We start from the raw sequence: 12,335 nt of genomic DNA, 5'->3' as shown, positions 1-12,335 counted from the left end.
AGTTCACATGTGAGCTGTTGAGTTTGCTCTGCAAGAATCCCTTAGAAATGCGAAGCACCTGAAGAGGGCGTAACTTTAAGCCGTAACTTGAGACCTTGTGAAGGGCAGGTTTGAAAAGGGTGAGACAGGCAGGACAGCAAGGCAGTTAGGAGGTTAGTCCAGGTGAGCAAAGATGAAGCCTGACCTTCATCTGATGAGTCAGGGCATGGAGCGTGGAGACAATGAGAGGGAACTGAGGGGCAAGGGCTGCCTGGGGTGGGTAAAGGAGGAGGGTGTTGGTGAGGCTCCTAGGTTTCCAGCCAGGGGCCGCTGGGCAGGCGGTGGGCATACACAGAGGTGGGGTTACAGGAGACGCAGGTGGGGGAGAAATACTGAGCTCATTCCTGGGTGTGCTGGACTTGAGGCATTTGTGGGGTATTCAGGGGGAGAGGTCCAGGTATGGACTGGAGGTGTCTGAAAAGTTCTGTCTTCCTAGTGAAATGGACCCACCTGATGAGCTCCAGACAACACAGCCATGGATATTTTTGATGCTGCACCTGTGAATAACCAAGAAGAGGGCTGACTTCTGTAGAATGCCACCTCCTTGAAGGCTGCTGGATGTGACTGCAGGTATGTGAATGCCTGAAAAATAATAATAACAGCAGCATCTAACACTTTCAGTAGGTCCTTTTGGATAAACACCAACAGGCTCTAGCTGGCAGCTCTCTGAGGGTAGCACCTCCTCTCCCTCCCTCCCTCCCCCATTCCTATACTCTTCAAAATCAGTGGTTCTTAATCTTGGCTCTGCATTTGAAACACCTGGGAAATTTTATGAGCATTAAGTGGGATGATGTAAAATTTCCTGACAGATGGGAGATGCTGGTTGCAGTCCTCTTTTGACTAAAGAGTGAGACCAGACCCTCACCTCTCTCTCCCTCTCCTGGACCAAAAGGGATCCTATCTATGAAAGGGTTTTGTGAAATGCAAAGCTTTATTCAACTGTAAATTATAACCTTTACCTTTAACTTCATGAGAAGTCAAAGTGCTTTTTATTTTTAACTTTTTACTATGAAAAACATCAAATTATATTAAAGAGAATAATATAATAAGCCCTTGTTAGGGAACTGTCACTCAGCTTCAGAAATGATCAGTTCGTAGCCAATCTTATTTATAGTATCACCCATTACCCCCTCACTGGCTAATTTTTTATCATTCATAAATATTTCAGCATGTATCTATAAAACATAAAGACTCTTTTTTGTAAAAAGCCACAATACTACTCTCACATTTTAAGCATGATCAATAATTCCTATATATCAAATATCCGCTCAGTATTCACATCTCCCCCACTTTCTTTGTTTCTTCAGATTAGGATACAAGTAATCCCTTCACTAGATGTCTCCTCAATCTCTTTTAATGTATAGATTCTACCCCCATCTCTTTTCCCCATGTAATTCATTTATTGAAGAAACCAGTTCACTTCTTTCGTAAAGTTTCCTTCAGTCTAGATGGCATCGTCCTGATTTTTTTTAAAAAATAAACTTTATTTTTTAGAAGTATTAGATTTACAGAAAAATTGTGAAGACAGTACAGAGACCCCAGACAGTTCACGCAGTCACCCCTATAATTACCATCATAGCACGAGTGCATACCACCCACAGGACTTACCACTGTTGATGCTGCCCTGGATCACCCGGCAGAGGCCCCACCCCTACCCCCTTCCATTGTGCCCCCTTTGGAAAGAAGTGGCTGTTCCCAGCAGCCCACGCTGAAGGAGTCAACAGTTACACTTCACCATCTTCAGGGGACAGCTCTCCTATATCAATTATTTCAACTACTTCCGCATGGGAGATCTTCTTTTCCCCCATTTATGTACTTATTCATGATTTAGATCAGTATAGACCCATAGAGATTTATTTCATCCTTTAGGTTATAATCTAATACTGCTTTATTTTCTTGCCCAGACTGTTTCAGTTTTAGCTGTAGGGAGCTCTTTAGCTCTTGAGTTGGTTCCTGTGTCCTTATCCCTTTGACAAACTCCCATCGATATGGGTGGGTTTTTTTCATTATTGATTTTTGGATTTTCGGTGCACTTCCTTATTTTCTGGCATCACAAGATGCTCCAGGCTCATCATGTACCTACTGTGTATATTTCCTGCCCCAGTGCCTGAATCAGCACTTCTCCAAGGAGTCTTGGTTCCTTTTATTTGGAAATGGTAACAGAAACCAAGATCTGGGCACTGGGTGTGCTTGTTGCTCCTGGGGAATCGCTGCTTCTAGGCCCTCCCAGATGACAGAGCAATGAAATTTATATGTGTACGAAATAAACCTTGAATATACACTTATCCAAAAATCTTTCTGTTTGTAACCATCTGTATCTAAACTAAACAAATTCTTACTGTTGTCTCCAACTCTAATCCACTACCACCTGGAATATTCTAGCTTCTTCCTGCTATTTGAAAAAGATGTTCTTTTGTATTTCTTATAATATGGTGGTTAGATTCAAATTCAATTTTTTGGCAAGAATATTTCATAGGTGGTGCATTCTTCCATCATTTTAGTGATGTTAGCAGCCATTGATGATCATTTCCTAGGATCTCTTAATTCTTTAAAGTTTTTTAAAAAAGCCAAGTTTTGATTGGCTCCATCTTTCTTCTCTGAATAACTGGAATTCTCTGTAGAAAGAAAAACCTCCCCTCATCAACTATTTGGTTACCCTGAGGTAGAGCCCATATAAAAAGGATAAATGCTTATATCCTTGCCTCATTAGCTTATAAATAATGAATATGTTCCCTAGCATCCTCTGAGGCTGAACACTGAGCTATTTTTGGTTTTGAACTTGCAGCATCTCTGGAGGCACATGGCTCAGCTCTCTACCTTCAGCCCCGACTGCTAGGTAGTCTGTCTCAGGAGGTGGAATAGCAGAGGGTAAGAGGCTGGGCTCCCCCGGCAGAGGCAGAGAGCAGTTTGGAAGGGGAGGCAAGATTGGAGGGTCTTGAGGGCTTCCATATTCATTCATCCTGAAAAAGCTCTGGTCTCCAGTCATTTTCTTGTAGAGCTGTTGCCTTGCTTTCATAGTTTTTCACATTGCCTTAACTGAATCCATCTTTAAAAGTCTCCTCAAGCAACCATAAAAGAAAAATACAACAGCCAGAAGCTCTGGAAAGTGCATGTTTGACTCTAAATCCTTCAAGGAAACCCTTCTAGGAGAGAAACCAAGAAACCCTTTGGAGTATTAGGGGTAAGGGTTAGGGCACTGTTCTCAGCCCTGGTTCCTTATTAGAGTCACCTGAAACACATATAAAAACCACTTACAGTTAAGCACCACTGCCAGAGATTCTGATTCGATTGGTCTGGGGTGGAACCCTGGAAAGTGGCAGGTCTTTTTTCTTTTATTATTTTTTTATTGAGGTATAGTTGATATATAATATTATATAAATTACAGGTGTACAATGTAGTGATTCATAATTTTTAAAGGTTGTACTCCATTTATAGTTATTATAAAATATTTGCTATATCCCCCGTGTTGTTCAATGTTATCCTTGTAGGTATTTTGTACCTAATATTTTGTACCTCTTAATCCCCTGCCCCTATACTGCCCCTCCCCCGTTCCCTCTCTCCACTGGTAACCACAAGTTTGTTCTCTATACCTGCTTCTTTTTTGTTATATTCACTAGTTTGTTGTATCTTTTAGATTCCACATGTAAGTGATATCATACAGTATTTGTCTTTTGCTGTCTGACTTATTTCACTTAACACAGTATCCTCGAAGTCCATCCAGGTTGCTGCAAATGGCTAAATTTCATTCTTTTTTATGGCTGAATAGTATCGCATTGTATACCACACCCATTTGTCAATGGACATTCAGGTTGCTTCCATGTCTTGGCAATTGTAATGCTGCCACAAACATTAGGGTGCATGTACCTTTTTGAATTAGTGTTTCTGTTTTTTGTTGTTTTATTTTTTGTTTGTTTTTCGGATATATACCCAGGAGTGGAATTGCTGGGTCATATGGCAGCTCTATTTTTAGTTTTTTGAGAAACCTCCATACTGTTTTCCACAGTGGCTGCACCAATTTACATTCTGGAATTGGCAGTTTTTATGAGCTTTTTGCAAGGTTTAATCGTTTAACCAGGGCCATTTCGAGGCCTCCTAGAACTCTAAAAGGGGAATGAGTGTGTCGCACCTACAGGCTCATCACCTCGATCCAGTTGCCTGATGTCAGTAGATACCATCTCTGCCACATTACTCAGAAGACTAAGCTAGGAAAGATGATGCCAGGAACGTCTCACTCCACCCACCTCCCCTCCCTGCCCCATTCTGAGGCCTGGTGAGTGTGGCTCAGTTCCAGCCAGGGGGCCTTTAACATAAGACTCTACCCCACCCTTGGCTCCTTTAACATAAGACTCTACCCCACCCTTGGCTCCACAGATAGCTACATTTGCTGTGCCTGGCACTGTTCTAAGTGCTTTAAATCTCTAACATCCTTAATAGGTTGGAATACTCTGCACTTAACAGATGAGAGACTGGGATCTGAGAGAACTGACTGCCTTGCTAAGGTCACCAGCCTGTGTCTGGGTGGGTACTTGGGCTCTTTCGCATCACGTGCTGTTACTAACAGGCTGTGACTCCAAGCCCAGCCCCTCTCGAGAAGCTGCCTCCTCCCTTCTTCTGTGTAATAAATACTGACTCTTGAGGAGAGATGTCCTGCACAGAGTGCAGGGCCTGAGAAAAGGTGGGGAGGCCTGGGGCGAGGGATTCTGAACCCCTGTTCCTCATTCAGCATCAGGTCCTGAGGAGCCCCCTGCCCTGGGGGTGCGCGGTTCCCCACCTTCCTTCACAGCTCAGTGGTCTGAGCGTATGTGAGAGTAAAGTCTAGAAAGCCTTGGGCACTTCTTCTACCTCTGACCCTTGCTCTCCTTCCTGTGTCTACAGGGTTTCACCCACAGCCCTTTCCTCCCTTACTCTTTCCTGGAAAATCTCGTGGGTCTGTCCATCCTATCCACCACCTATTGCCACCCCCAATTTCAGAACTACACTATTGTTGCTCACCCCCCTCCTATAATCCCCATCCCAGAAAGTGACAGCGCCATCCACCCTGATGTCATCCTGGCAAAGTCCCCCCGACACTCAATCAGCTACTGAGTCCCCGCAGTGTCACCCTCAGGATGGCTCTAACACCCATCGCTCCTCTGTCCCCACCACCCAGGGAAGGCTGCGGCTCGGAAGCCAACTCTGCTAACCCTTACCCCACCCCAGGCCCCGGGCTTTGTGTACCATCCAGACCAACTAGGTGTGGCTCCCAGGATGCGTCCCTAATTAGATAATTAAACTCTACTCAGCCTGCAAACCTCTTCGCACGACCCAGCTCTCCCAACCGGCTGGGGAAGTCCCCTGGAGCTAGACTGTGACGTCAGCACTATTAACGGTCTCCCGCCGCGTCCAGGACCTGGCCACGCCTGCAGCCTTGCCCGTGCCAAGGCCCACTTCCCCCGAGTCCCACTTGGCCCTAGGCTTCCCGGGGCCGATTACCCGCCACCGCGCCCCGCTGATTGGCTGACGCCCGGGACCACGGCCGCGCCCCGCCCCAAGCCCTGCAGGGATTGGTCCTGGCCGCCGGGCCCTGCAGGGATTGGTCCTGGCCGTCCCGCCCGCTACCCACGTCGACCCCCTGGACAGCCGAGCGGGGAGGTCCGGTCATGGCCGGGATGCGCAGGCTGGAGCTGGCGGAGGCCTTGCAGCTGGGGCCGGGCTGGCGGCACGCGTGCCACGCGCTGCTCTACGCGCCGGACCCGGGGTTGCTCTTCGGCCGCATCCCGCTGCGCTACGCAGTGCTGGTGAGGAAGGGGCGCTCCCGGCCACCGCCCGCCCCCGCCCCGCGGCCACGCCGCCTTGGGCGCCCCCGGCCATCACCGCTTCCCTCTCCCGCAGATGCAGATGCGCTTTGATGGGCGCCTGGGCTTCCCCGGCGGCTTCGTGGACTTGCGGGACTGCAGCCTGGAGGACGGGCTGAACCGCGAGCTAGGCGAGGAACTGGGCGAGGCCGCGGCCGCCTTCCGCGTGGAGCGTGCCGATTACCGCAGCTCGCACGCCGGGTCCCGGCCGCGCGTCGTGGCGCACTTCTACGCCAAGTGTCTGACCCTGGAGCAGCTGACTGCGGTGGAGATGGGCGCGCCGCGCGCCCGGGACCACGGGCTGGAGGTGGGGCCAGCCCAGGTCCCCACCCCGTGTCCTCCAGCTCCCGAAGGCCTGTCCCACAGTTTCCTCGTGTAGTTGGGGTCTGGGTGACTAGTTGCAGCCAACCTGGTCTCCTTGCAAAGATCGAACCCCCTCCCCACTTCACAAGCCTCTACAGTTGTCTTTGTAGAACACACCCATCCAAGTCACTCTTCTAGTCCCCCTTGATAGTGGCAGGCGTTGCACCTTAGGCCCCTGTTTTTCTTGCGTAGAAGTGACCTGATGTTTTGAGGGAAAACCCTGGCACTTAGGCGAGGGTAGAGGGGGACATTGTGTATGGCGATGGTTCTCAAATTTTGGCGGGTATAGGAATCATCTGGGAGGCTTATTAAAACTGATTACTGACCCCACTCCCAGAATTGCCGGCTCAGTGGGGGAGGGGTAGAAGGACCTGAGAATTGCGTGTTTCAAAAGTTCCTAAATGGTGCTGATGCGGCATTTTGAGGACTACTGCCGTAGGGCCCAGGGTGCATCCCGGAGGCAGGAGCCACTTCTGTGATGTGGGAAGGGTTAGCTTTTGCGGAGCTGGAGAGCATGACCTGGGTCATTTGTCTGCAAAGACCTGGGCCCTCTACGGCCACAGAGGTGTGCGTCCTCAGGCCTGGTCCTGCTGGACTGATAAAGGGGTGAGACCTCTGATCTAGAAAGATCTGGCTGGGACGAGCTCCCTGCGTTCCCAGAGTCTCATGTCTCCTTCCTTTCCCAGGTTCTGGGCCTGGTACGGGTGCCCCTGTACACCCTGCGGGATGGTGTGGGAGGCCTGCCTGCCTTCCTGGAGAATACGTTTATTGGAAATGCACGGGAACAGCTGCTGGAAGCCCTCCAGAACCTCGGACTGCTGGAACCTGGCTCTTTCGCACGCTTAAAGTTCTCAGCTCGTCCCTAGAGGCTGTCCTCCACAAACCCATGGAACCTGCCTGAGATCAGGGCCTTTGTCCTGGGGAGGGAGGGAGGAAAAAGGGAATGTTTTCTCTTCTGGGCCTGGGCCTGATAGATGATAACAGATTAAAAGGAAAAGGTGTGTAGTGTGTTCTGAGCAGAGGGCCACGTGGCGACTCATGGCGTCAGTGGCAAAAGTCCGCAGCTCATCCTGGGCGCCCTGGCAGATTCACAGAGCCTGCATCTTCCCTGTACATGTGCGCACATACAGCTTAGTGGCCCCCAGACACACACTCACACACAAGCTGATGCCTCCCCCATCCCTTGCCGTGTCCATTTTAAGCAGGAAGTGGCACGTGTGGGGCATAGTTTGTCGCCATACCCATCTCCTTGCTGGGGAGGAGCTTCTGAACCAGTGTGGGCTTTCTCCCCACACTCCTACATGGCTGTTCCCAGGGTCTAGCCCAGCCCATGCTTGTTGGGGAGGACAGAGAAGCAGAGGACCCGTTTTCCCCCTGAAAGTAGTTGCATCCTTGCCTGGGGGTTGGCCAGAGCAGTATCCCCCCGAAAGGGTGGTAGAGGGCCCTAACCTACCCCCTGCCCTCTTCTGAAACTGAGCAGAAGGGGTGAGGAAAAGGTTTGGCCTCCTTGGACTGACCTTGGACTCGAGACCCCTGGGTTCTGGTGCATTTCCTCCAGGGCTTTCACTTGGGATCCCTTAGACTCTGGAGACAGTGAAGGGAGCTGGCCCAGCCCTGATCTAGACCTGCCCCAATAAAAAAGAGCCTCCCAGTAAAGAAGGGCTTATAGCCGGGCCTCAAAGCCCTTCAGTTCCTTCAACAAATTAGCTGTATGAGGTATTGGTGATCTAGGGATGAGAGAGCCATAGACCGCTCTCCGTGCAGCCAGGAAACTTCTTCTTAAAGGGCCAAATGGTAAATATTTTAGGCTTGGTGGGGCACATGGTGTTTGTAGCAATTGCATAACTCTGCCAAGTCAGAAGTAGTAGTGGACAATACATAAATCAGTGGGTGTGGCTGTGTTCCAATAAAACCATTTAAAAAGGGATGTGGCCAGCCTGTGGGCCACAGTTTGCCAACCACTGCTCTAGAAATGAAGATAAGATTAATTAAATTATGATGCTTATTTACTTGTTTTATTTATGTCTGTGTTAAGAAGGAAATAAAGGATTGCTACGGGTCCCACCTTGGTATCTTTCACTTTAGTTGAGGTGGTCCAGAAGGGCCTCTGTGAAGAGCATTTAGGCTGAAGGATGGAAAGGACAGAGCCAGGGAGGAGTGTGGGGAGAGGATTCTGGGTGTTCCAGGGAGGAGCACGTGCTAAGGCTCTGGGAACGAATCTTGGCAAATTATTCCAGAACAAAGGTAGGGAGTGAGACTCCATTTCTCAGTTGGGGGTGGCAGCGGGGGTAAGGGGGCGGTGGTAGGGGGAAGCAGAGAATTTGCAGCAAAAGGCCAGTGTAATTAGACTAAAGTAAGCAAGGGGAGGTGAAGCAGGAACCAGATGGTACAGAGCCTTACAGGCCATGGTCGGGGCGAGCTGTGTGGAGCATGCACTGGAAGCGGGTAGGAGGGGAAGTGGAAGGTGTTGCTGATCTGGGCCTGGATGGCAGAGGAGGTGGAGAGAAGTGGGGGCCCTTGAGAGATGGTGGTGGCAGCACTGACAGGCCCTCTCATGGGCTGGCTAGAGGGTGGGGTGAGGAGAGAGAAGACTCAAGGGTGACTTTTCAGCTGGTGCCTTAAGGTGTTCAACTTATGGATGAAGGGAAAGCCTGGCGAAGCTGGAAGGGGACCACACAGGCTTTTGGAGGGGATGGAATCAAGGTCATTTTGGATGTGTTGCGACCTAAATTTGTGAGTCATCCACATAAAAATGGTGTGGCAATACTTCAGACTGGATGGGGTCATCCAAGGAGAGAGAAAAGAGAAGAAGACTCAGGACGGGGCCCTAAGGGAACCCAGCCCTGAAAGTCTGTGGGGAGAAGCAGGACATGTTCAGGAGGACAAGGAATTGAGAGGAAGCTGCTTGAAGAGGGTGGACATGCCAGGCTCTCAGGAGCGTTTCGGTGAAAGGAGGGCAGAACTATCTCTTGGATGTCTTAGCATGGAGTCATGGATGACCTGGAGGGGAGCCGTTTCAGGAAGGGGTGGGAGTTGGTTGAGTGAGTAGGTGGTGGTGGGGTGGACAGTGAGAAGCAGGTCCAGAGGGTGTGAGAAATGGGGTGAGAACTGGAGAGGGCTGTCAGGTCAGGGAGGGTTTGCAGTGGGAGAGCCTGGGTGTCGATGGGAACAGTCAAGGTGGAGAGTGGAGAGAGGGTTCCTGAAGGGGCACAGTCCGTGCAGAAGGAGGCGGGCTGAGCCCTCTGAGAGGAGGACAGCCAGTCCTGCAACACAATGGGCTCAAGAAGAGGAGGGGAAAGTATAGAGGAGGAGGGGCTCAATTAATGGTGGGCTGAAGGAGCTGTAATCTCTTCCTGGTGAAATGAAGTGAGACCATCAGCTGGACGTGGGTGGAGGATGTTCTCAGAGGGCGTGAGGCAGTCCTTCATCTGCACCTGGGAAAGCAAGTCGATTACAGAAGCGCAGAAGGGCAGGCGGGGCTGAGCTATGAGACGAGGATCTAGGCGCTTAGATGTACCACATCTGGGGGGGTGGGTGTACACACACGCATGTGTTTCCCCCACAGCTGTGTTCAGGTGGGACAAGGTCACTGAGGCAGAGCTGGGCCTTTCCCAGAGGAGCACAGGGGAGGAGGGGCAAGGCGGCTGAGATTACAGGAGACGTAATGCTGGACTGTGGGGTGTAAGGTTTAATCTGAATAAGACAGGAATTGAAGGCAGGAGGTGACCCCGGAGGGGTTAGTGAACTGGAGGTCTTGATGAGGTAGGACTCCAGCATGGGCTGTGGTGGGTGGGGAGGGGTACTTGAGCCAGAGAGGGTGTTTCTGAAGCTGAGGTGGAGCCATCATGGGAAAGTCAAGGTCCATGTGATGAAGCCAGAAACTGACGGCTTCTGGAGAAGGTAGTGTGAGCTACTAGCCAAGTCCTCCGCGAGGCTCCAGGAGGGGAAGGAGGGCATTGACAGGGCAGGAGCCCTGGGCGAGAGGGCTGTGAAGAAGGGGTGGGTGGGGACGAGTGGCAGCTCTTGGCCTTTGAAGGGGTGGGGGTGGGAACAGCTGCAGAGATCAGGTAGGTGCCTGGAGAGGTGGACGACTCTGTCCTTTGTCTCCTAACATGGCCCTGACCGCCACCGTCAGCTCCTCAGGTAGGCAGGCCGGGAGAAGGGATGCCTCAGAGCCTCCCAGGGCACAGCCTGCACCTGCTCCATCTGTGCTGTGTGTCCGCAGCCCTCGCTCATCCCTGTGTGGAGGCAAGGTCCCTGCGGCCGAGCGGGATCGGAGTGCTGGCATCGCTTACTTTGCCTGGAGCTGGGCCTGCGCAGACCTGGCCCGGGGCCCAGCCACACACACTGCTTCACAGCCCTTACAGACTGCATCTTAATGCTGGGCTGTCCCGGCACGTCAGAGCCTCCTGGCAGTGCAGTCGTCAGCTTGCTTTTTTGTTTATACTAAATCTTTTTATTTTTTGGCTCTGGGGATTGTTGAGGGGGACAGCCTGTGGCTTCCCTGTATCATCCCCACACGCACTCTCCCAGTGAGAGGGTGCTGTCTCAGCCAGCCCCCCTAGAGTGTTCGTCTTTCTGTGGCTTGAGTTCGTTTCACCTGCCTCATCTTCCCATCTGCAGGCAGGCAGGGAGGTGATGGCACACCCGCCTCTGGTCTCTCCCCTCTTATCCAGTACCTTCCTGCTGCAGTATGAAGAAACCCCCTGGCCTGGAGAAACCAGTCATCAAGGGGAGAGAGAAGTCAGGCAGCTCCGTGGAATCCTTGACCCCATCAACTGCGGTGGGGACTCAGCCAGCACCTGACCTCTTCCTCATCTGAGCCACTGGGTTTGTGGTTCCTGTGGGGAGGGTAAAGCAGGCAGACCGTGCTGGGTCTCCACCTCATGCTGGCCCCTCTCGCATTTTGTTTCTTGGGAGGTGAGTGGCCCTGGCTGCATCCCCCTCCAAACACATATTTCTGCCTTTCTCAGCAGAGTCAGCAAGATGCTCGCACTTCTCATTTCGCTGCTTTTTCCTCGCGGCTGCAGCGGCTGGTGCTGAATTCACACTTTTGGGCCCCATGCTGTCCGGAGCCAGAGTCTCCTTGGTTATCTAATTTCTGGCAAAGCTGCTGCTTTGAGCAGAAACATTTGAGGAGAGTGGCTGCCACCTTCACAGTTACTCAGGCCAAAGGCTGCTGAGTAAACCAGACCAGGGCAGACGTGCAGATGAGGGAAGGCGAGGGTCCTATGACTTTGGTTTATTGCACAGAAAACTTTTTTTCTCCAAACCCTCCCCTCCACACAGACAAATGAACATTAGAAAAAAAAAACAGAGAAATTTTATCTGATGAAATTAGTGAATGGCGACAGAATCTGAGCCTAGCTAACAAACGCTGTACCTTGGCCCTCCTCGGGGACAGGCAGTGAGCAGGAGGTGGGGGGCTATATTTAAAACAGGGTCACTTCTGAGGAGGAAGGACAGGGCATGGGCAGGGCAGAGGAAAGAGAAACACCCACCGTGGACTTAAGGCCACAGAAAACTCCCAGGAAAAGAAACCACATGGCCTCGCCCCCTAACTCCGCAAGAGGCAGGAACGTGGAAGTTCATGTTCCCTCCAGGTAAAGGCAGCCTAGTAGAGGCCAGAGGCAGAGAGATGAAGCTGCCTTCCGGGGCCTCCTCCCCCATCCCCGCCCCACCCCTGCCAAGCGCTCTGCTCGCATATGAGCGCAGCGCTCTCCTACCCCCGCCCCCCCCACCCCCGGTGCCTGTTACCCTCCACAGGCATTCCCAGGGAATGCAGTTGGCAAGGACCTCTCTCCTTCCACTCAGATGACCCTGGTGGGGTTTTCAGTAATCATGAACAGCCCTTGGAAAAGCCCCGAGAGGGCAGTGTTACCCACAGCCCCGGCCCCCCAGCCTCTCCTGGCCGCTGAAGAACAGACTGATCCATTCCCACCTTCCTGCGGTCCAGGACTGGTTCCAGGTGGGGATGTAGGCAGAGGCCAGGTAACGGGGGGGGGCGAGCAGGTGAGTGAGCCATGTGCTTGTTGAGGGCAAAGGAGTGGAAGGATTGCCTCCAATTCACTGAAGTAAACAGGAAATAACAACATGGGG

General features: G+C 51.7%; 1 protein-coding gene across 1 annotated transcript; it reads left to right on the top strand.

The window, feature by feature from the left end:
- The first annotated feature begins 5,665 nt into the window (after window positions 1-5,665).
- Window positions 5,666-8,300, top strand: NUDT16 (nudix hydrolase 16). Its single transcript, XM_060149188.1, has 3 exons — window positions 5,666-5,816; window positions 5,911-6,180; window positions 6,923-8,300. The coding sequence occupies exons 1-3, from the start codon at window positions 5,679-5,681 to the stop codon at window positions 7,100-7,102; spliced, it is 588 nt and encodes a 195-aa protein (XP_060005171.1). The 5' UTR covers window positions 5,666-5,678; the 3' UTR covers window positions 7,103-8,300.
- The last annotated feature ends 4,035 nt before the right edge of the window (window positions 8,301-12,335 follow it).

The sequence above is a fragment of the Lagenorhynchus albirostris genome, chromosome 5 (genome assembly GCF_949774975.1).
Source record: "Lagenorhynchus albirostris chromosome 5, mLagAlb1.1, whole genome shotgun sequence".
NCBI lineage: Eukaryota > Metazoa > Chordata > Mammalia > Artiodactyla > Delphinidae > Lagenorhynchus > Lagenorhynchus albirostris.
The sequence above is the reverse complement of the archived record's forward strand: the minus strand, read 5'-3'. Positions and strand labels throughout refer to the sequence as shown.

Excerpts from the sequence above, each read along its gene's own strand:
- NUDT16 (XM_060149188.1), top strand. The coding sequence starts at position 5,679 with ATGGCCGGGATGCGCAGGCTGGAGCTGGCGGAGGCCTTGCAGCTGGGG. Across the intron at positions 5,817-5,910 it reads CGCTGCGCTACGCAGTGCTG|ATGCAGATGCGCTTTGATGG; the intron begins GTGAGGAAGGGG and ends CCTCTCCCGCAG. Across the intron at positions 6,181-6,922 it reads CCCGGGACCACGGGCTGGAG|GTTCTGGGCCTGGTACGGGT; the intron begins GTGGGGCCAGCC and ends TTCCTTTCCCAG.